The sequence below is a fragment of the Poecilia mexicana genome, unplaced genomic scaffold (genome assembly GCF_051168715.1).
Source record: "Poecilia mexicana isolate PSO_F unplaced genomic scaffold, ASM5116871v1 scaffold_2, whole genome shotgun sequence".
NCBI classification, from domain to species: Eukaryota; Metazoa; Chordata; class Actinopteri; order Cyprinodontiformes; family Poeciliidae; genus Poecilia; species Poecilia mexicana.
In genome coordinates, this window is record NW_028263371.1 from 20,240,809 (window position 1) to 20,264,432 (window position 23,624).

The 23,624-nt window shown below is 38.0% G+C and overlaps 1 protein-coding gene and 1 long non-coding RNA gene across 3 annotated transcripts in view; one reads left to right on the forward strand and one right to left on the reverse strand.

The window, feature by feature from the left end:
- The first annotated feature begins 6,114 nt into the window (after positions 1–6,114).
- LOC148160561 (uncharacterized) lies at positions 6,115–9,388 on the forward strand. The gene is made up of 2 exons (XR_015762351.1): positions 6,115–8,612; positions 8,709–9,388. It is a non-coding gene; the product is annotated as an uncharacterized LOC148160561 (long non-coding RNA).
- A 2,789-nt stretch (positions 9,389–12,177) lies between these two features.
- LOC106911691 (NACHT, LRR and PYD domains-containing protein 3-like) overlaps positions 12,178–23,624 on the reverse strand; it is a 41,388-nt gene continuing 29,941 nt past the window's right edge. For both annotated transcript variants that reach the window (XM_088003735.1, XM_088003734.1), the window contains 6 exons: positions 22,259–22,438; positions 20,500–20,673; positions 18,093–18,266; positions 13,465–13,638; positions 12,840–12,992; positions 12,178–12,510 (listed from right to left, as the gene is read on the reverse strand). In XM_088003735.1, the coding sequence (XP_087859861.1) occupies positions 12,504–12,510; positions 12,840–12,992; positions 13,465–13,638; positions 18,093–18,266; positions 20,500–20,673; positions 22,259–22,438 (862 nt within the window). In that variant the 3' untranslated portion in view covers positions 12,178–12,503. The remainder of the gene's footprint in view (positions 12,511–12,839; positions 12,993–13,464; positions 13,639–18,092; positions 18,267–20,499; positions 20,674–22,258; positions 22,439–23,624) is intronic.

Sequence of the window (23,624 nt, forward strand, 5' to 3'; positions counted from 1 at the left end):
TTCCTATATATTTTCCTTGTGATATTTTCAATAGGATCCATTGATCTGGACATTCAGGGACTGTGATCTTGATTGGAAAGCAAATGCACTTTGTTTTCCATATTGAGAGTTAAACAGGAATCCTTTAGCCATGATGATGATCTCTGCAGGTTTTTCTCTGACTACATTTCTGCTTTGGTCCGATGTGTAAACGATGATGTCATCAGCAAACATTTGCAGTTTGACTTCAGGACAAATTTCAGGAAAACTGTTAACATACAAACTAAAAAGGACCTGAGATGGTTCCTTGTGGAATCCCTTTTACTATTTTGTATAAAACACATTTACTGTCATTAATGACAACACATTGTTGACAATCTTTCAAATATGATGGAAACCAAGACAATGACTGTTCTGAGAGATTAAATGATAAAAGCCTTGAGATCAGTAAATTGTGATTCTCCGTATCAAAAGCCTTTTTTCAAGTCAAGGAAAACTGCACCAGTGATTTGTCAGGTGATAGTTTAACCTTTTCAAGCAACAGACTTATAGCGTCTCTGTGGACTGATGACGTCTGAAGCCAAACTGAAGAGGCTGCAGAAGATTGTTACTTTATAAATACGGTAGTTGTTGTTCTAGAATAATTTTCTCCAGCACTTTTAACACGACTGGAACAACTGAACAAATTTCACTTCCTGATTTAAAAATGGTTTCACCAGAGCTTTTTTCCATGCATAGGGAAAATGCCCTGTTTTGATGGAAATATTAACGATGTGAGTTAAAGGCTCTACTGTGTTTTGACCCCTGTCTAGGTCAAAACACAAGACAAACATTCAGCAGAGATCCAATCTCTGCAACAACTTTTAGCAACACGACATACACACACACACACACACTCATCCACACTCATTCCAAAGGAGGCAGAGATAAATAAAAACATAATGTCAAATAAAGAAAGAATAGAAAAAATTATAATACACAGAATTATTGATTAAAAACAAAAAAAAAAAACTGGATATAATAGGGGGCCTACAGATAATTTACTTTTCTTCTGAATCAGGTAGCAAAGTCATGGTACCTACTACAGATAGGAAAGGTCTCCAAGTCTCCATAAATTTACTGGTGGAACCGTTAAGTGCAAATCTGAGCTTTTCCACCTTGAGGTTGTACAGAACTTCTCTAACCCAGTGGTCACAAGACGGTGGGACGCTCAGTTTCCACTTGAGTAGGATAAGTCTCTGAGCCAGCAGGGTAGTGAAGGCCAGGGCTTGCCTCAAAGAATGCAAAAGGCCCAGGTCTGGAGGGATGCTAAATATTGCCGATAATGGATTGGGGAGAATCATCTGATTATATGCTTGACTTAGTATCCTAAAAATGTTACCCCAATGCCCAAAACATGTGGGCATGGTTAGCTGGTGATTGTCCACACCTAGCGTCACTGACTGATGAATACATTTTTGCTAATTTTGCATTAGTGTAATGCACTTTATAGAATATTTTGCACTGTATTAAAACATGCCGGGCACAAATTGAAGACTTATGAATTAGATTCCTGGCAGCCTCCCACTGCTCCCCCTCCCACGCTGTTTTAACAAGAGCTCCAAATCTTGAGGTGTTATTACTAATAGAATTATATAAAAATGAAATACACTTTTTGCGTTGAGGATCTAATTGCAGGAGAGTATCCAAAAGTGTTTCAGGTGGGCGATTAGGACAGTGTGGAAACACCTTTTTAACATAATCCCTGGCCTGAAAGAACCGAAAGAGATGAGAATTGGGAAGTTGGAATTTGGATGAAAGTTCAGCAAAGGATGAAAAGGTATTGTTGCTATAAAGATCCTTTACAGTTCTGATCCCTCTGTCATGACACCAGTTAAAAACCCAATCAGTGGTTGAAGGCATAAAGTTGCAATTTTTGACTAAAGAGGTTTGTATCGAGGGTCCTTGCAGGCCAAACTGTTTCCTGAATTGGCTCCAGATTCTTAATGTAGCCCTGACTATAGGATTGTTCTCTACCAGAGAGAGGGGAAGGGGGAGCTGAGAACAAATCAGAGAGGACAACGAAAAAAGGCTAGATGCCCTTTCAATCTGCTCCCAGGCAGGTTCGGTTCCTTGCCAGAGAGTTCAAGGGAAATAATTGACTTTTCTGGTAGTTGAGCTTGTAACCTGAAAGCTTGCTATATTGTTCTAGAATATTAAAGAGCACTGGAAGAGAAGTATGAGGATCAGAAATGTATAAAAGCAAATCATCTCCATAAAGGGACACTTTATGGGTTACTCCAGATCTTAGAATTCCCTTAAAACCCCCCTCGGCATGCAACCAGATGGCCAGAGGCTCTATTGCGATGGCAAATAGCAAGGGAGACAGAGGGAATCCCTGCCTAGTGCCCCTCCCAAGAGGAAAGGGTGAAGACACCATGTCATTTGTTTTAATTGATGCCACTGGCGATGTACAACAGCTTAACCCAAAGGATAAAATCATTTTCAAAACCAAATCTTTCCATTACTTCATATAAAAAACCCCATTCGACCCGATCAAATGCCTTCTCGGCGTCAAGAGATACAATTATTTCAGGAGATAAGGCACTTGGCGTATGGATAATATTTAAAACACGTCTGGTGTTATGGCATGACTGTCGCCCAGTCATAAAGCCTGTCTGATCTAATGAAATAATGAGGGGAAGAACTCGCTGGAGACGTGTTGCAAGAATTTTAGATAAGATCTTTAAATCTACATTGAGGAGGGAAATAGGTCTATAGCTACTACACAAGGAGGGGTCTTTATCGTTCTTAAGAATCAGCAATATAGTAGCTTCTGAAAAGGTGCTAGGCAGGTGTCTGCTAGAGAAGGCCTCATTATACACATCTGTCAATACTGGCACCAGAAGATCCACATTTGCCTTATAGTATTCTGACGAGAAACCATCCGGCCCAGGGGATTTGCCCGAACTTAGGGACTTGATAGATTCCTGCACCTCTGTTATAGTGATGGGCCCGCCAAGACCTCTCCCCAATTCATTATCTATCCTTGGAAAGCTGATATCATTAAGTATATTATGTGCAGAAGGGGGGGCTACGGAGGTATACAGTTCTGAATAGAATTACAAAAATCTATCATTTATCTTTCTAGGATCAGAAAGAATCTCCCCTGTGGCTGATCTGATGAATGGAATTAATTTGGAGGTAGCCTGAGCTCGCGCTTGGAAAGCTAAAAGCTTCCTGGCTTTGTCGCCAGATTCGAAAAAGCGCTGCCTTGTCTTGGTTAGTTGAAGTAGAGCATTTGTAGATGTAATCAAATTGAAATCAGTTTGGAGTTTTACGCGCTCATTATAAAGGTCAGGATCCGGGTTGGCTGCATATCTGGAATCCACATCTTTAATCTGGTTCAGCAAGTCATTGGTGTAACATGACCTCTTCTTCGTCAAATTAGAGGTAAAACTAATAAGCTGACCTCTTATATACGCTTTTGAAGCTTCCCAGAGGGTGCTTCTCGATATACCAGGTAGATCATTAAGATCAAAGTAAAGTGAAAGCTGATTTTTTAAAAATTGTTTATAGTCCTCTTCTGTAAGCTGTATAGAATTGAATCTCCAAAATTTGAAATGAGATTTACATAACAATTCTAGGTCTAAGGAGACTGGTGCGTGGTCGGATATAGATATGGTGTGATAATCACAGGTTTTTACTTTAGGAAGCAGCATGATATCAATAAGGAAAAAATCTATGCGTGTATAGGTACGGTGGACATGGGAAAAGAAGGAAAATTCCTTAAGTGCCGGGTTCCCATGTCTCCACGGATTCACCAATCCCAACTCAGTTTTAAAGACATTAAGACTTTTAGCAGCATTAGATAATGAGATTGGGTTTTTTTTTGAGGATCTGTCCAAAAGGGCATTCTGGATCATATTAAAGTCTCCCCTTAAAATTAAATAGTAGTTTTCAATATCAGGCATAGCTGAAAAAAGTCTAGACACAAAGTTATCGTCATCCCAATTTGGACCATAGACACAAGCTAGTATCACCGGACAGCTTTGCAATTTGCCCAACACAATTATGAAACGCCCCTCCATGTCTGCTACTGTTTCGTGTTGTTCAAACATAACATTATTCCGAATAAGTATGGCTGTTCCTCTAGCCTTGGCATTGAATCTAGAGTGAAATACATGGCCAATCCAACTTCTATTAAGACGCATAATTTCTCTATTACGAAGGTGTGTTTCTTGTAAGAAGAATATGTCCCCTTTAAGTTGCTGCAAATGAAACATAACTTTAGCAATCTTAGTAGCATTCCCCAAGCCTCTCACGTTCCACGAAACAACCCTCAAATTCTTCCCTGTGCTAGTCATCCCTTACTTTTCCTGAAGAGATATGTACATTGCGGTATGGCAGTCCGACTTTGCTGAGAGGAGACTGGTACCTGGTATATAGTTGGCCAACAACTGTAAAGAAAGAAGACGAAAGAAAGAGAAAGAGAAAAAACACACACACACATTCACATCCATGCCACAACAAAAAAACATACACATCTGGACCCAGACCCCCTTTAAAGAAAAAAAAACAAAATGTACGTGTCCATCGCACAGCAGGGCATCCTCTATCCCAGGGGTGTCAAAGTCAAATGGATGGAGGGCCAAATAAAAAATTTAGCTACAAGCCGAGGGCCGGATTGATCGAATGTTCATTGAATTTTTTTTAAATGACGCATATAGTCTAGTGAACCTAATTGAACCTACTGAAAACCTAACAAATATATTCCAATATGATCAGATAAATAAAGCAATATTTTCTTATGGCTCTGTCAGTAATCTTTAATTTTCAACAGACACAACTGAAATATTTTTAAAATATAATTGGATTGAAATACAATAAAATAAAGTGCAAAAATCTATTAATCCACATATGTCAGAGTCAAGGCATTTAGATGTGTCGCCGGCGACACATCTAAATTTGCAGTACCGTAATTCCGCCACACGTAGCGCTAAGTGGAAAAATTCCAACGGTTTCTGAAAGGGAAGATGTTGCACTTTCCAGCAAGTATCGGGTTAATACGGTAACTTCGCAGCTGCAGCTGCAGAGAGTGTAATTAATCCGGGGGGCACTCGTTTAATAGACGGTATATTTCGGCAATAACTTGGTGGATATTGAAAGTTCCGGTTGTTATGGATACATGGGTAAGTACATCATCTCACAGAACATTTAAAGAACTACTTACAGTTCAAATAAGGAAGATATTTTTTTTCAGACGGGGTGCCGGCTTGCTGCGGTCTGCGGGCCGGTTCTAATAATAAATCAAGATCATCCCAGGGGCCGTAAAAAACCTTCTCGCGGGCCGGATGTGGCCCGCGGGCCTTGACTCTGACATATGTGCTCTATCCCCTGCGAGGCTTCCTTCATTTTAGGCTGACATTTTCCACCTCCCAAAATCAGAGTGGTCACTTGACAGAAGGCAACCAGCTCAATCCAGTCAACTACAAATTCCACCAATGAAATTGTAGAAGAACTTCTAAGAACGAAGGAAAAAAAAGAAGAAGAAAAAAAAATAACTAACTTTGTTAAATCAACATAATAGCCTAATACACCTCAAGATAGATATGCTGGCTCTGAATGAGTAGTAGAATATTATCATGGTCATCTAGTCCAGTCTGTAAGAAAATAATCAAGTTCCAGGCTAGTTTTAATTGTACAGAAAGTAAAGAAATCCTTGAGAAAGCTTCGCATTAAACAAGCTATAAAGAACAGTCTGAATTCTGCAGGTGGCCCGATTAATGCCACAAATAAACCGCTTAGATCCAACTAATAATTACTCCACTGGAGGGCTAGGGCTGGGCGGATGAAGAGAGTCGATATAGCGTTTGGTGTCATCAGGAGAAGCCAGGAACCTTCGACTTCCATTCTCAGTCATGATGAATAGTTTGGCCGGATAGTGCAATGCAGGCTTGAGCCCCCGATCATACAGTTCTTTCAAGATCCCGCGGTAGGCAGAGCGCTGCTGTAAAACCTCCGGACAGTAATCTTCAAAAATGTGAAACGGAGAACCCTTGTACTTCAGTTTACCTCGCAACTCTCTGGCTTTGCGTGTAACGAGCTCTCTGATCTGATAGTTGTGGAAACACACGATTACGGCTCTGGGTTTACCGCAGTGAAGTTAGTTTCAAGTTGGATATTCGATATTCGAGCTCCGCGGAGTAAGCGGCGTTTAGCTCAAGGTTGATCCGATTTATGAACGCTACTGTCGGCCAGCGGTTCTCCACCGCTCCCGGCCGCAGCGCCGAAGGTTCACTTAGGGACTATCAACAAATTACCGAACCAAACATTCCTGTGAAAAAAATGTTAATAAATGCCTTGAATTGAAACCAACTAACTAATTGTCAGTGCTAATTCATGCTTTTACATGAGCCAAAATAGCATCTATAAAATTTTAAAGTCATATACAATATTTTCAATAATTTTAATATTAAATAATATAATGTTTTCTTCAATAGCTTCCAGGTCACTTGACCTAATGACTCAAAATCACTTTGAAATAATTATACTAGTCTCTTTAGATGAGGCACAGACATTTGATTTCCATTTTTAGCCATTTTCCATTTTTTATTGATTTTTTTTCATCAAAATTAAGTGTTTTTCTTCAATAGCTTCCAGGTCATGTGACCTATTGATTCAAAATCACTTTGAAATTGTTCTACTAGTCTCTTTAGATAAAGCACAGTCATTTGTTTTCCATTTTAAATAATTTTCAATTTTTTATTAATTTTTTTCATCAGAATTGAGTGTTTTTCTTCAATAGCTTCCAGGTCATGCGACCTATTGATTCAAAATCACTTTGAAATAATTATAATAGTCCCTATAGATGAGGCACAGACATTTGTTTTCCATTTTAAATCATTTTCCATTTTTTAGGAATTTTTTTCATCAAAATTGAGTGTTTTTCCTCAATAGCTTCCAGGTCATGTGACCTAATGACTCAAAATCACTTTGAAATAATTATACTAGTCTCTTTAGATGAGGCACAGACATTTGATTTCCATTTTTAGCCATTTTCCATTTTTTATTGATTTTTTTTCATCAAAATTAAGTGTTTTTCTTCAATAGCTTCCAGGTCATGTGACCTATTGATTCAAAATCACTTTGAAATTGTTCTACTAGTCTCTTTAGATAAAGCACAGTCATTTGTTTTCCATTTTAAATAATTTTCAATTTTTTATTAATTTTTTTCATCAGAATTGAGTGTTTTTCTTCAATAGCTTCCAGGTCATGCGACCTATTGATTCAAAATCACTTTGAAATAATTATAATAGTCCCTATAGATGAGGCACAGACATTTGTTTTCCATTTTAAATCATTTTCCATTTTGTAGGAATTTTTTTCATCAAAATTGAGTGTTTTTCCTCAATAGCTTCCAGGTCATGTGACCTATTGATTCAAAATCACTTTGAAATTGTTCTACTAGTCTGTATAGACGAGGCACAGTGATTTGTTTTCCATTTTAAATAATTTTCAATTTTTTATTAATTTTTTTCATCAAAATTGAGTGTTTTTCTTCAATAGCTTCCAGGTCATGTGACCTAATGACTCAAAATCACTTTGAAATAATTATAATAGTCCCTTTAATTGAGGCACAGACATTTGATTTCCATTTTGAGCCATTTTCCATTTTTTTGTAATTGTTTTCATCAAAATTGAGTGTTTTTCTTCAATAGCTTCCAGGTCATGTGACCTAATGACTCAAAATCACTTTGAAATAATTATAATAGTCCCTTTAATTGAGGCACAGACATTTGATTTCCATTTTGAGCCATTTTCCATTTTTTTGTAATTTTTTTCATCAAAATTGAGTGTTTTTCTTCAATAGCTTCCAAGTCATGTGACCTATTGATTCAAAATCACTTTGAAATTGTTCTACTAGTCTGTATAGATGAGGCACAGTGATTTGTTTTCCATTTTAAATCATTTTCCATTTTTTAGGAATTTTTTTCATCAAAATTGAGTGTTTTTCCTCAATAGCTTCCAGGTCATGTGACCTATTGATTCAAAATCACTTTGAAATAATTATAATAGTCCTTATAGATGAGGCACAGACATTTGTTTTCCATTTTTAGCCATTTTCCATTTTTAGGAATTTTTTTCATCAAAATTGAGTGTTTTTCCTCAATAGCTTCCAGGTCATGTGACCTATTGATTCAAAATCTCTTTGAAATTGTTCTACTAGTCCCTATAGATGAGGCACAGACATTTATATTCGATTTTAGTCCTTTTTATAATTTGTAGGTATTTTTATATTAGCTTCTATGTCAATCAGTCAATCCAATTTTATTTGTATAGCACATTTCAGCAGCAAGGCATTTCAAAGTGCTTTAAATAATAAAAACATGAAAACACAGAGTCATGCAACATAGAATCAACAATCAAAACATTACATTAAGTTAAGAGCTGTCATTAAATTCGTAATTGATTACGTTTCAAATACAGCTCTAAACAGGTGGGTTTTTAGTCGAGATTTAAAGGCTCTCAGTGTTTCAGTTGTTTTACAGTTTTCTGGAAGCTTGTTCCAAATTTGTGGTGCATAGAAACTGAATGCTGCTTCTCCTCGTTTGGTTCTGGAGCAAACCAGTTTAGTAGACTGGAGCAATGAGGTACGCTCATTTTTAATTCATTTTGACCCATTTTATTTTTTTTAGGCAATTTTATATTTAAAAAATATATTTCCTATTTTCTCTTCACCTCCATAGGCTGCCACCTTATCATGATGAAAGTGTTTGAGTGTTGAAGTGACTCTAGGAGTTATGCTGTCAGGGGTTTCATACCCCTTGTAGGGTCACCCAATGCTAGAGGTGATGAACCAGACAAAGAGCAGCCCAAAGACCCTTTATGAAGAGCACAATCAATGGATACAGTGTCCCCTCACCTGGACGCAGGTCACCAGGGCTCCACCCTGGAGCCGGGCCTGGAGTTGGTTCTCCGTGGCAGCATCTGGTGCCAAAACACATGGAGTCTGGCCAGGCTCAGCCCACAGTGGGTTCACCTTCCCATGGGCTCACCACATGTGGGCCAAAAGGGCTGGGTGCTATGTGGGATGTTAGAAGGCCGAGGGAGGGGACCTTGGCCATCTGACCCTGGGCGATAGACTTTTCATGGGCATCACCTCTCTGGTGGGAGCCTGAGCTGGTGTGTGAGGTTGAGAGGTTCTAACTAGAAATAGTCTCATCTCATCGCATGACCCGAGATGAGAGCCATGCGCTAATTAATGGAACATTTATAAACAATCTGATATGTAGTGAGATAATGTAATGTTTCAGTTGTTGGCTGTGTTTCTATGACTTTGTATTTTTTGTTTTTATGGTGTAAAGCTCTTTGAAATGCCTTGTTGTTGAAATGTGATATATAAATAAAATTTGATTAGATTTTTGGATTTGGGTGTTTTCTGTCCGAGGCCACGTTCTGCACAACCGGGGTTCTGAAGGGATCCATTTTGGTGGCCTTGGGATCACACCTCTGCTTTTGGCAGATGATGTGGCCCTACTGGCTTCATCAGGTCGTGATCTACAGCTTTACTGGAGCAGTATGCAGATGAGTGTGAAGCGGCCGGGAGGAGGATCAGTACCTCCAGATCCAAGGCCATGGTCTTGAGCTGGAAAAGGGTAGAGCGCCTTATTTGGGTCAGGGAAGATTGTCCTGACCCAAGTGGAGGAGTTTAAGCATCTTAGGATCTTGTTCACTGTTGGAGTTCATTCATTTCTGTCTCTGTTCACCACCCATGTCCGTTAACCAGTTTCAGGACCCGACCAGAACCACTCATTGTAAATGACCTTGAGAAATAATGAGATTTGGTTATATATAAAAACAAACTTTAATGCTAAAAGATGATCAAATTCCACAAGCCATACTTATCATCCAAATGGAACTTCATGCTTCTTATGTTACATTCACCGTCCAGCGTTGGGCTAAGTGAGGCAAAGATTGTAGCAAGTTTAGCTTTTTATTCATCTCTGCAATCTGGACCCTCCCTAAACGGTACTCTAATCAGTTTCAGTCTGTTTACATGTCAGCAGTCACATATAAACATGGTTATGTATGCTGCAGCGTGTTAAGAGGGTAAAAGAGATGGAGGAAAATACAGAATCCATAACATCAAGAATGAGGGCAAAATGGACAGGAGATCAATAGAAGGATTGGTGCAGTAAAGTGGGCGTTGTACCAGTCTGTCGTGGTGAAGAGAGCTGGATCGAAAAGCAAAGGTCTCGATTTGCCAGTCGATCTATGTCTCTACCTTCATCTATGGCATAGGCTTAAAGGTCTTGACTGAAACTAACGGCCAAAATTAGTTTTTTCCATAAGGTGTCTGGGCTCTCCCTTGGTGATAGGATGAGAAGCTCAGTCATCCAGGAGGGACTGAGAGTAGAGCTGCTGATTTTTCACTTCGAGAGGAGCCAGCTGAGGTGGGTCAGGCATCAGATTAGGATGCTTCCTTGACGCCTCCCTAGTGAGGTCTTTTGGGCATGTCCCACCAGGAGGAGGCCCACAGGGAAACCCAGGACACGCTGGAGGGACGATGTTTCTCCAGCGTGGACGAGCGTTCCAGCTCCTCCAGGGATTTCCCTGGAGGAGCTGGAACAAGTGGCTGGGGAGACGGAAGTCTGGGCCTCTGCTGACCCCGCAACCTGACTCCAGACAAGGGGAAGATGATTGATTGATTTTTCTTCAATAGCTTATGGGTCATAAGACCCATAAGTTAATTGGGTCTTATTAACTCAAAATCAATGTGAAATTATTCTACTAGACAGGATAGGTGGTGCAAACTCATTTTTATTCCATTTAGCCCTTTTTATTCCTTTTCAGTAGGTCACATGAAATTTAAGATATTAAACACCAATCATATTTTTTAATTTGTAAATTTAAATGATGTAAAAAATAGATAAAGATCTAAAATGGGGAAAAATGAGGGTGCCTAATCTCCAATGATTAGTACAACAATTTCAAAGTAGTTTTGAATCAATAGAACACATGTTTTGGAAGCTATTGCAAAAACATACTAAATTTTGACAAATGAAATTGCTAAAACAAAAAAAATGTTAAAATAGGAAACAAATGACTGTGCCTCATCTATACAGGATAAAAGAACAATTTCACACTGGTTCTGGGTCAATAGGTCACAATACCTGGAAGCTATTGAATTAAAATACTAAATATTGACAAAACAAATTGCTAAAAAAAAAAAAAAAAATGTTAAAATGGAAAATAAATGTCTGTGCCTCATCTATAGGTACTATTATAATTATTTCAAAGTGATTTTGAGTCATTAGGTCACATGACCTGGAAGCTATTGAGGAAAAACACTCAATTTTGATGAAAAAAATTCCTAAAAAATGGAAAATGATTTAAAATGGAAAACAAATGTCTGTGCCTCATCTATAGAGACTATTATAATTATTTCAAAGTGATTTTGAGTCATTAGGTCAAATGACCTGGAAGCTATTGAAGAAAACATTATATTTCTTTGACATTAATGTTAGGTTCAGTAATTTGTTGATAGTCCCTAAGTGAACCTTCCGGCGCTGCGGCCGGGAGCGATAGAGAACCGCTGGCCGAGAGTAGCGTTCCGAAATCGGATCAACTTTCAGCTAAACGTCGGTTACTCCGCGGAGCTCGGGCCGGGAGCGGTGGAGAACCGCTGGCCGACATTAGCGTTCATAAATCGGATCAACCTTGAGCTAAACGCCGCTTACTCCCCGGAGCTCGAATATCGAATATCCAACTTGAAACTAACTTCACTGCGGTCTTCTTTTCTTGTTCTGCTGGTCATCGTCTGACTTACTGGACGCCGTTCCAATGCAGCAATATTGTTAAAAATAGCTTAACAAACACAAAGTGAAAATTAGTAAAGTAGTAATGTTAGAGGTGGGAGCTTAAGAAAAAGCGTCTACTCCATCTTGCAGTCCAACCGGAAGTTCAAAATCTGATTTATATTAATTATAAAATGATTATTTACAGAAGCAGCTGAAGATGCGGATAGGAACCAACGTTTACAAAGTTACAAAACGTTTTGACTGAATCAGACTGATCAGTCTTTATTAAAGGTTACTAAATAAGTTAATAAACTGAACTTGGGATGCATATTTAAATGTATGTTTCCAAGGTTGTGGTGGGAGAACAAAAAATATGATGAAAACATCCAGAAACGGCATCAGAATGAAGCAAACATGCAGAAAACTATTGAGTTTTATTTCATATTTCTGATTAAAATGAATCAGAAAGAAAACAGATCAACTTTCCAGTTGAATCCAGTTCAGATCAAAACTCCATGAAGCCTCTAAATGGAGCCCAGTTTGAATCGGATCTTTATTAGTCCAAAGAGACAAACAATATCAGACACTAAATGACAGACATGAGAAAATAAACAGGAGGAAAATCTTTGAGGTCAGAGGTCATCATCATGATCCAGTCAGAGTCTCTTTAGACTCAAACTGCTGCAGCTTCAACCTCTGAGGATCAGCAGGACACAGAGACCGTTCTCTACTTTACAGAGATCAGAACCTGCAGAGAGAAGAAGGATGGAGAGATCAGATCAGTGAGTGTTTCCAGCCTCTCTCCAGCAGCAGTCAGTGACGCAGCACTTCCAGTAGATGGTTTCCAGGCAGCAGTCAGACTGATCTCAGAGCTGTAACCAAGATAAACCTGATGAGCTGATCAGGTTCACCTGATTGGCTGTTTGCTGTCTCTGTGTCCAATCAGGAAGCCTGAACCGTTCTCCTCACACTGAGCAGCTGCAGCTTTACTGGAAACACTGGATCTTTGCTTTGATGCTAACTGGGTTTATTTCAATATGCTGACAGCAGCTGGACTCACTACAAACATTTACTTACAGTAAAGTCTTTACAAAACGATTCAGCTGCTGAACATCTGAATCCTTCAAGTTGTTGTCTCCCAGTTCCAGATATGTCAGATGGAGGCTGTTGGACTTCAGAGCTGAGGCCACAAAATCACAGCTGATCTTTGACAAACTGCAGTGCTTCAACCTGAATAAAGAATAAAAGATGAGCTGAAGCCAACAGGATGCAGGTTTTCATGAATATTAAAGCCAACAAGCTGCTGCTGACTTCAGAACCAGAACCTGGTACTGGGTCATGTTGTGTAGCAGGATATTAGTCAGTAAAATCATTCCAGGTTCTGATCAAAGTGTTGAAGCATCAATCATTGATTATTGATTTGTTCCTGTCAGATTCCAGGAATTTACTTTTCTAGACTGGGTTGAATGACCTTTGACCTGCTTGACATGAGGGGGATTTCTACACACTGGGGGTCCGAATGCTGTCCTGTTCTGACCTCAGGTCAGCAGGTCCAACTCAGTTACACAGAGGGACTAAATTAAACTCTGGATCCAGGAACAAAGTCAGAAAATATTTATTAGAACAGAAGATATGAACTTTGATTTATGATCAATTATTTATAATTATTCACAGAAATACCAATAATTATATAATTATAAACCTCAATGTCTCCAGTCTGCAGCCTTCTGTCTGTAGAAAACCACAGAGCTCCTTCACTGCAGAATCTCCCAGGTTGGTGTAGCTCAGCTCCAGTTTTATCAGATGGGTTGGGTTGGACTTCAGAGCTGAGAACAGAGATGTCCAGCTGGTCTCTGACAAACTGGAGCTCCACAATCTGAATAAAGGATAAAAGATGAGCTGAAGCCAACAGGATGCAGTTAAAACTGAAATATGAACAAATAAATAATAAAAACACAGTAAATTAATTAAACTGATCTGATGCTGTTAAAGACTAAAGCTCCAATCCTCCAATCACAGAGCAGAGTTCTTTGATGTCAGGAATACTGAATGATGATTGGCTGATACAACTGACCTCCCAGCACAGATCATGTATAAGACAGGATGGCCACTCTGAGAACTTTTGATTTTATTTCAGATTTAGAAGTTATTCTGTTGTTTTTATTGTATTTTAATTTTAAACAAAATTCAATTTAAATAAAATACATAATCTAATGTTTTTTAATCATTTAAAATGTTGAACTTTAATTAGTTTTTCTCATGAACATTTTCCCAGATTATATTTTGCTCTAATGAACTCATCAGAGGGCCAGAATGAAGCCGCCTGTGGGCCAGAAGTGGTCCGAGCGCCACCAGTTGATCAACCCTGCTATAGATGGTCTCAGTCTGGGTCAGTAGGACCAGATCATGAGGACGACTGCTGGCTGGACAAACGTCCAAAAGACAGACATGGACAACAAAGACGGAGGCCTGGAAAGGTCAAGAAGCTGGTTGTTCAGAGAGCTGCGTCCAAGGATATTCAGGGAAAATTGAGTGGAAGGAAGAACTGTGGTGGCGAAAATGTGGACCAACAGAAGAGATAAGTGCAGTTATCAGTCATGACATCTGGCTGATATCACAGACGTCTTCAAGGAAGATGTTAGTGATAAACTGAAGAAATGAAAATGAACAAAGTTTCTGATTATTTCAAGCTTTACTTTTTGAAGTTATTTTATGTGATATTTTAGTGTTGAGTATTTTGAAAAGGAAAATTTCCTTTTATATGAAAACAGACTCTTAGTTTGGTACATAATGTTGGAGCTCTTAGATAAACATGAGAGGGAAAAACTTTTTAACATCTTGTTAAATTAATATTCTGATGAATCAGCAGTTTGTTTCTTTTGTGTATTTCAGTATGTTATTTAACTTGGTCTCTGATGTCACTGAGATTTGTTGGTCAAAATTAGTTTGGCTATTTAAAAATATTTAATGATATAATTTTTGTCAATATTGCCACCAATACTTACTGCCCATCAAAACAGATGTAGGCTACCTGCACTGAATATTATTTTATTACTGTTATAATTATTGTTATGATTGTTGTTGTTTCAGTATTTTTCTTCAAAAATCTAAAAAACATCATTGAATTATTAGTTTGTCATGATTAGACCAAATAATTGTAATGGTGTATAAATGATGTAGCTCAGCAGCAGCCAATCAGAACAGACTAAACATTTCAATTCAAACTGATGGTTTAATCATTTTTTATGTTCTGCTCTATTTTTTGATATGTTAGTAACTCAGTCCTGTAAAAACTGGCCAGATAAAAGATGTAAAACTAAACCAGTTTAAATTATTATCAAAAAGCTGCAACATTAACATGGATAATGCAAATATATCAGTCATAACTCTTCTTCTCTTCAGTGTCAGATTCTGGAGCTGCAGCTCCGTGCTGCCTTCAGGAAAATGGGACGTCAGAGTGTCAGCTATTAAACTTCACCACATGGTATTACTGTGTAAACCAGAGTTTAAGTGGAAAACATCAGAGCCAAATTATGTTAATGTCATATAAATATGGGACAGAAACATGGATGATATTTTATATAAATGTGTCTATTGATTTATAGATCAATAGTTTCAATGATCAAAGATGACAAAGAACAAATATGGTTCTGAATCAAATCAATATGAGTTCAATTAAAGTGTCAATTAACATCCTCATGGAATTAACATTGACATGAAAAATAACATTAAAAATAAAGATATAAAATAAAATCTCATTGAAAAATAAAGAAGTGATGAATCCATGATTACTATTATGGTCTGTAAAGTTTATTACAGTTTTAGTTTTGGTTTCAACAAACCAACATTATTTTACCTTGTATTTAAAACAATAAAATCTCAGTTCTTGCCATTGTCGAGAAACGTCGAGCTCAGCTCATTTCCCCATGCTGGAGATTTTAGTTTAATAATAACAATAAATAAAGTTATCTTTAAAACTGATTACACAGGTGACATCAAGACCCAACAGTAGAGTCAGACGGTAATAAAATTAATCTGGTTGTGTGTGTTGTTATTGTGTCCTGCTTTAATTCTACATTTTTCTATTTAATCATAAAAAATCATAGTCAGGCAGAAAGAGAGTTATGAAACAGGAAAAGCAGGTTTCCTGGAAAAAGAGGAAGTTTCCAGCCTGCAGTGATTAAAAATAGTTCAGACTGCTCATTTTGAGCTCTAAAGGTTTAAAGAATAAAATCTAGACGTTTTGAGTAATTGGATAAAACCCTGAGTAAAATACTTGAATTAATAATGATAACTTATAATTAAGCCAATAATCAATATTGGTTTAACCGGTGGTTGATGTTGGTTTGATTATAAGAATATTTACACTTACTCTTATACTTATTGAAATACTTACAGGTGAAAGAAGTAACTGTAACATGGTGTCAAATGATTAGAATAATGGATTATTCTTGGTTTCTTTTCAGAAATGTCTGTAATAACTCACATCATGATTATAATAAGAGTAACTAATAAGTAATGGTTATTATAATATTATAAGTGAATGCTAAATCAGAGAAACTAAAAGGTTATAAATGTGATTTTGACATTGAACTTGAAATGGTGTAAAGTGTGTAACTGTAACTAAAGGTCACTGATGTTGTGTTGGAGGTAGATGGTAGGTGAAAAGTCAGGGGGAAAGAGGAACTGATGGGAGAGCGGAGGTGACCAACGCCTTATTGCTGAACTTCAACTTTCCTAAGAGAAGGTTAGACACAAGAGGGCTGTTGAGCAACTCGGGGACATTAGAACAGACATCAGGTCATGTCCAAAGATGGTGATGGATATGAGATTATCAGTCCAAGCAGTCAGCCAATAAAACAGGCACAGCAACAAAGCTAGCCAATGCAAATGCACTAAAAGGGTGGATAAACCCTATATAAGGTGAGTGCAAAAGAGGAATCTTTGGTTGGATCCTTCAGGCAGCTTCGAGCCAAGATCGAGATGGACAAAGAACTCTGCAGCTGAAGAAGAGCCGGAGCCACAGAGCCGAAGACTGTTCTGCATATGGGGACCAACCCGTTAGCCCCGCAACATGTGGCTTCAAATTGCACTTCTCTCATCAGCTGGGTTCGAGACCCCAAAGAAAAAGACCAAGGCAAAGATGAAGATAAAGACAAAGGCAAAGAACAAAGGCAAAGAGGAAGAACTGGTGTGTTCCTTCCATGAGACCAGCTCTTCTACATCTCGAAGGACCAGAAAGATCGTGAGACGAAGAGAAAGGAGCTACAGAGCTGCAAGACAAGAAGGAGAGGGCCGCTACGAGCATGAGGAAGTCACCCTGAGGCCCGAGACCTGCCGCTCTGACTCAGTACTCTTCCAGTACTGGGAGCCTCCTGCTGCTGCAACACCTTTTTCATCATCAGGCCAGTTCTGGGGTTCAAAATGCCAAACTCTGTCCCTCTCTCTCAAAGTTTTTCTTTTTTAGTTCACAGTGTCAGCATTAGGGAAAGATAGGCTAGATTATTGATTTTACTTATTTGATTATTTCTGCTACTGATTAAGCTGTACTGACCCTTGCAAAACTGCCTTACTAATAAAAATACTTAGCATTAAGAAAATCTAAAAGATGTTGTGGACATTCAGTTAATGAGTCACCTTAAAGTTCTTTGATGGTTGTAAAATAGCTATGAAGTTTGATTCTGGGAGGAGAAAGTGGAAAATGTTTTATAGGTTGCTTTTAGCCAAAACTAAAACAACACCCTTGGGACTCGCCTGAGTCACTAAAACCAACCTGGTTCAGTAACAAGTGCAAGTTGTAATAAGAGAAAGAGCGACCGTTAACAGGTGTGCTCTGTGAAACTAGCTGATTCCGGGCTACTCTATCTGGCTAGTTCACAGGGTGAAAAAGGGTGGGACATCTGGATGAAGGTCGTCAGAAACCAGGTTAGTCTTTCTCGCACCCAGCTTAAACAGAGTTTACTTCAGTTCTGGGTAGGGTAAATCTCGGCAGATTTAGGAAACTCAATTCACCCGTTAGACGGAGAGCTGGGAGCAACATCTCCCTCCTCTCAGAAGAGGAAGTAGAGAGAGAGGGGGGGGGGGGTGTTGTGCAACAACACCATATTCTGTTCAGTCTCCTGTATTAATTATTGCTCAAAATGTCTTTCCACATCAGTGTGTTCCTTTGTATTTAGTTTAGGTTATTTTTGCATTTTGTTCTTTGTGTTTTTCTCTTTAGTTTCTTTGATAAGTTTTAGATTTTCTTGGTTTATTGTTGTTTCCTCTTTAGTTTCTGTCATTAATCTGCTTCACATTTTATTATCTCCACACTAAAACTTGGTTTCTTACTTTAATTGTTGTAGTCTGCAGCCTTCAGTCTGTAGAAAACCACAGAGCTCCATCACTGCAGAATCTTCCAGGTTGGTTCTGCTCAGGTCCAGTTCTGTCAGATGGGTCGGGTTGGACTGCAGTGCTGATAACAGAGACGTCCAGCTGGTCTCTGACAAACTGCAGTTCTCCAATCTGAATAAAGGATAAAAGATGAGCTGAAGCCAACAGGATGCAGTTAAAACTGAAATATGAACAAATAAATAATAAAAATACAGTAAATTTATTAAACTGATCTGATGCTGTTAAAGACTAAAGCTAAAATCCTCCAATCACGGAGCAGAGTTTTTGATGTCAGGAATACTGAATGATGATTGGCTGATACAACTGACCTCCCAGCACAGATCATCTATAAAACAGGAAGGCCACTCTGAGAACTTTTGATTTTATTTCAGATTTAGAAGTTATTCTGTTGTTTTTATTGTATTTTAATTTTAAACAAAATTCAATTTAAATAAAATACAGAATCTAATGTATTTTAATCATTTAAAATGTTGAACTTTAATTAGTTCTGTCTCATGAACATTTTCTCAGATTATATTTTGCTCTAATGAATTCTTCAGAGGGCCGGATGGAAGCCGCCGTTGGGCCAGAAGTGGTCCAAGTGCCAACAGCCCTGCTCTAGATGGTCTCAGTCTGGGTCAATAGGATCCAATCATGGGGACGACTGCTGGCTGGACTGACGTCCAAAAGACAGACATGGACAATAAGGACGGAGGCCTGGAAAGGTCAAGAAGCTGGTTGTTCAGAGAGCTGCATCCAAAAATATTCAGGGAAAATTGAGTGGAAGGAAGAACTGTGGTGGCGAAAATGTGGACCAACAGAAGAGATAAGTGCAGTTATCAGTCATGACATCTGGCTGATATCACAGACGTCTTCAAGGAAGATGTTAGTGATAAACTGAAGAAATGAAAATGAACAAAGTTTCTGATTATTTCAAGCTTTTACTTTTTGAAGTTATTTTATGTGATATTTTAGTGTTGAGTATTTTGAAAAGGAAGATTTCCTTTTATATGAAAACAGACTCTTAGTTTGGTACATAATGTTTGAGCTCTTAGATAAACATGAGAGGGAAAAAACTTAACATCTTGTTAAATTAATATTCTGATGAATCAGCAGTTTGTTTCTTTTGTGTATTTCAGTATGTTATTTAACTTGGTCTCTGATGTCACTGAGATTTGTTGGTCAAAATTAGTTTGGCTATTTAAAAATATTTAATGATATAATTTTTGTCAATATTGCCACCAATACTTACTGCCCATCAAAACAGATGTAGGCTACCTGCACTGAATATTATTTTATTACTGTTATAATTATTGTTATGATTGTTGTTGTTTCAGTATTTTTCTTCAAAAATCTAAAAAACATCATTGAATTATTAGTTTGTCATGATTAGACCAAATAATTGTAATGGTGTATAAATGATGTAGCTCAGCAGCAGCCAATCAGAACAGACTAAACATTTCAATTCAAACTGATGGTTTAATCATTTTTTATGTTCTGCTCTATTTTTTTGATATGTTAGTAACTCAGTCCTGTAAAAACTGACCAGATAAAAGATGTAAAACTAAACCAGTTTAAATTATTATCAAAAAGCTGCAACATTAACATGGATAATGCAAATATATCAGTCATAACTCTTCTTCTCTTCAGTGTCAGATTCTGGAGCTGCAGCTCCGTGCTGCCTTCAGGAAAACAGGACGTCAGAGTGTCAGCTATTAAACTTCACCACATGGTATTACTGTGTAAACCAGAGTTTAAGAGGAAAACATCAGAGCCAAATTATGTTAATGTCATATAAATATGGGACAGAAACATGGATGATATTTTATATAAACGTGTCTATTGATTTATAGATCAATAGTTGCACTGATCAAAAATGACAAAGAACAAATATGGTTCTGAATCAAATCAATATGAGTTCAATTAAAGTGTCAATTAACATCCTCATGGAATTAACATTGACATGAAAAATAACATTAAAAATAAAGATATAAAATAAAATCTCATTGAAAAATAAACAAGTGATGAATCCATGATTACTATTATGGTCTGTAAAGTTTATTACAGTTTTAGTTTTGGTTTCACCAAACCAACATTATTTTACCTTGTATTTAAAACAATAAAATCTCAGTTCTTGCCATATTCTGTTCAGTCTCCTGTATTAATTATTGCTCAAAATGTCTTTCCACATCAGTGTGTTCCTTTGTATTTAGTTTAGTTTATTTTTGAATTTTGTTCTGTGTTTTTCTCTTTAGTTTCTTTGATCAGTTTTAGATTTTCTTGGTTTATTGTTGTTTCCTCTTTAGTTTCTGTCATTAATCTGCTTCACATTTTATTATCTCCACACTAAAACTTGGTTTCTTACTTTAATTGTTGTAGTCTGCAGCCTTCAGTCTGTAGAAAACCACAGAGCTCCATCACTGCAGAATCTTCCAGGTTGGTGTCGCTCAGGTCCAGTTTTGTCAGATGGGTCGGGTTGGACTGCAGTGCTGATAACAGAGACGTCCAGCTGGTCTCTGACAAACTGCAGTTCTCCAATCTGAATAAAGGATAAAAGATTAACTGAAGCCAACAGGATGCAGTTAATATGAACAAATAAATAATAAAAATACAGTAAATTTATTGAACTGATCTGATGCTGTTAAAGACTAAAGCTACAATCCTCCAATCACAGAGCAGAGTTCTTTGATGTCAGGAATACTGAATGATGATTGGCTGATACAACTGACCTCCCAGCAAAGATCATCTATAAGACAGGAAGGCCACTCTGAGAACTTTTGATTTTATTTCAGATTTAGAAGTTATTCTGTTGTTTTTATTGTATTTTAATTTTAAACAAAATTCAATTTAAATAAAAAACAGAATCTAATGTTTTTTTATTCATTTAAAATGTTGAACTTTAACTAGTTCTGTCTCATGAACATTTTCTCAGATTATATTTTGCTCTAGTAAACTCATCAGAGGGCCGGACGGAAGACGCCTGTGGGCCAGAAGTGGTCCGAGTGCCTCCAGCTGAACAGCTCTGCTCTAGATGGTCTCAGTCTGGGTCAGTAGGACTCAAACATACCCTTAGCTAGTGTAGCTTCAGCTAGCTTAGCCTCTCTCTCCCTCTCTGAGCAGCCTGATTGATATTTATTCTGTTTTCTGCTGATTATTTGTAGTTTCAGTTTAAAGTTCCCAGTTTAGTGACCATCAGACTTTATTGATGCAGTAATTTAACTGTAAAGTTGGGCTGTTGTGTTAATAAATTGTGATTAAAGAGAAGCTGTATATGTTTCTTCTTCATGTGTTCAGTGTTTGCTGGTTGAAACGCTCAGATTCTCTCCTTCATTCGTTGCTCTATAACAGCTCAGCTCATCAGGCTGCTGCTCATAGAACAATAACCTACATAGACTGAAGGGTTTGGCTGCTGGTTCTGATTATCAGCTGGAGACCCGACTTGGTAACTGGATCAGAACCACTCAGTTTATTCATGAATGGCCTTGGGTTCTTCTTAAAGCTGCTGAAAGCCAATGGAGGCCATTATTTCCTAAGGAGACGTGACCTGATGAAGCTTCATCACAGAGACGAGGCTCCAACCGACTGACAGCTGGCAGACTGAAGAGGACGGTTCCTCTCTGACCCGGCCCAACAGAACCACAGCTTCAGGACAAAGTGAGGAACCTGCTGCTGCTGCAAACCTCACTGTCATTCAGTTAATCTAGATTTGCTTTTCTACAATCAGTCACTTCTTAGATGTTTCATTAATGATGATTTGAACCGGTCAGTGTTTGTGGCTCGACTGGAGGAAAACATTTCATTCTGGATGTAAAGATGAGAATCAGAAATAAAACAATCTGAATCTTTACCAACCAAACTGAAACATCTCCATCGTTAATTAACTTCATTTGAATTATTTTACTAATTTTGTTCATCAGTCAAAAACATTTTAAAGTGAAACAAACTGAAAAACAAAGTTCAATAATCTCAAAGTCTGAAATAAGAAAATAATTCATTTATAAGGTAAAACGTTTTTGAGGTTTTATCTGACATTTAAACAGGTTGTCTTAAAATATTACAATTCAATTATTAATTAAACTAAGGATTAAAATATCAATTTTATGGTATAAATAGAGAAAACAAACCCCAGTTTCTTCACTTTACTGACTGAATTCTCCAGGATCTCAACCAGATTCTTCATATCAGAGTCTCCACCTCTATTTATGTTGATCTGACTTATTTCCAGTTTAGTCAGATGTGAGTTGGACTTCAGAGCTGAAGCCAAAACTTCACATTCAGTCTTTTGGATCGAACAGCCACCAAGTCTGTGATGAGAGAAGAAATAAATTCAGTTCTAATGAAATCAATCTGGATCATAAACAGATAAAATATGATAACAGTGATGTCATCATGATGTCATCATCTGATCAACATCTGATCTTCAGTTTACTGAGTTTGACCCGACAGAGAGTCTGTGCAGCTCCTGATTAAAGTCCAGGTTCTGGTTCTGGTTCTGGTCCAGGCTTCATGTCCTCAGACCTTCAGCTCAGTCAGATGTTGAAGATCTTCTATCATCTGTGAAGGAAAGTTCAGTTTCTCTGCAGCATCAGAGCCTCAAAGGAGCTGCAGCAGCTGATGAAGAGGCTGACTGAGCTGAATGAAGGAAACTACTGGAGATGATGGAGAGGAGGAGGAACTGCTCACAGCTCTGACAAGTCACACTGACTTGGACTAGACCGTTTGGCTCCTTGAGATCTTCCACCAAGCAGGAAGTGAGTTATAAATGAAGTGAGCAGAGCAGGAAGTCCAGCCTGCTGTGGACCTCTGGCATCTCTGGGTTTGTTTAGCCCATATCTGCTGCTGCAGCATCTAGAATCCTCCTCATCATTAATAATAGTAGTATATTCTATAGAAACATGGCTCCCAGCAGCAGATTATTAAATGCTGCCACAGAGGAAACTGGGAGCAGACCAGACACATGATGCTCCCAGTTGTGTCTCCGTTCATCTGCTGGATTTGATGCTGTAACAAAGTAGAAAGTGGACAGTCGTCAACCTGCTTCAGCTAAAAGCTGCAGATTGTTCTGATCGTCCTGCAGAGCAGCAGCAGAACCGGTCCTGCTGCTCCTTCAGGTCTGAACCGGGTCAGAACCTGTACAAGGTGGCTCATGATTGGTCAGACATGATGATCCTCATTAATATGTCTGCAGACATTCAGATGAGACAGACTGATAAACTCTCAGCCCATCAGTCAGTCTGATCTACTGTAGTGATAATCTGGATCATGATGGACAGAACCAGAACCAGAACCAGACCGTTTGAGTCAATTTTTCATGGTGAAGCAGTGAAAGTTCTCCAGTAACTAGAAGAGGCTGGGAATCATTTACTGCATCAGTCATAGAGAAATCACTTTATTGAATATTTAGAAGGTAATAAATTACTTATTGGGAACATTTTAGACACAAGATATCAGATATTGATGTGAGGAGGAAACTGGAATATTCACTAAAAT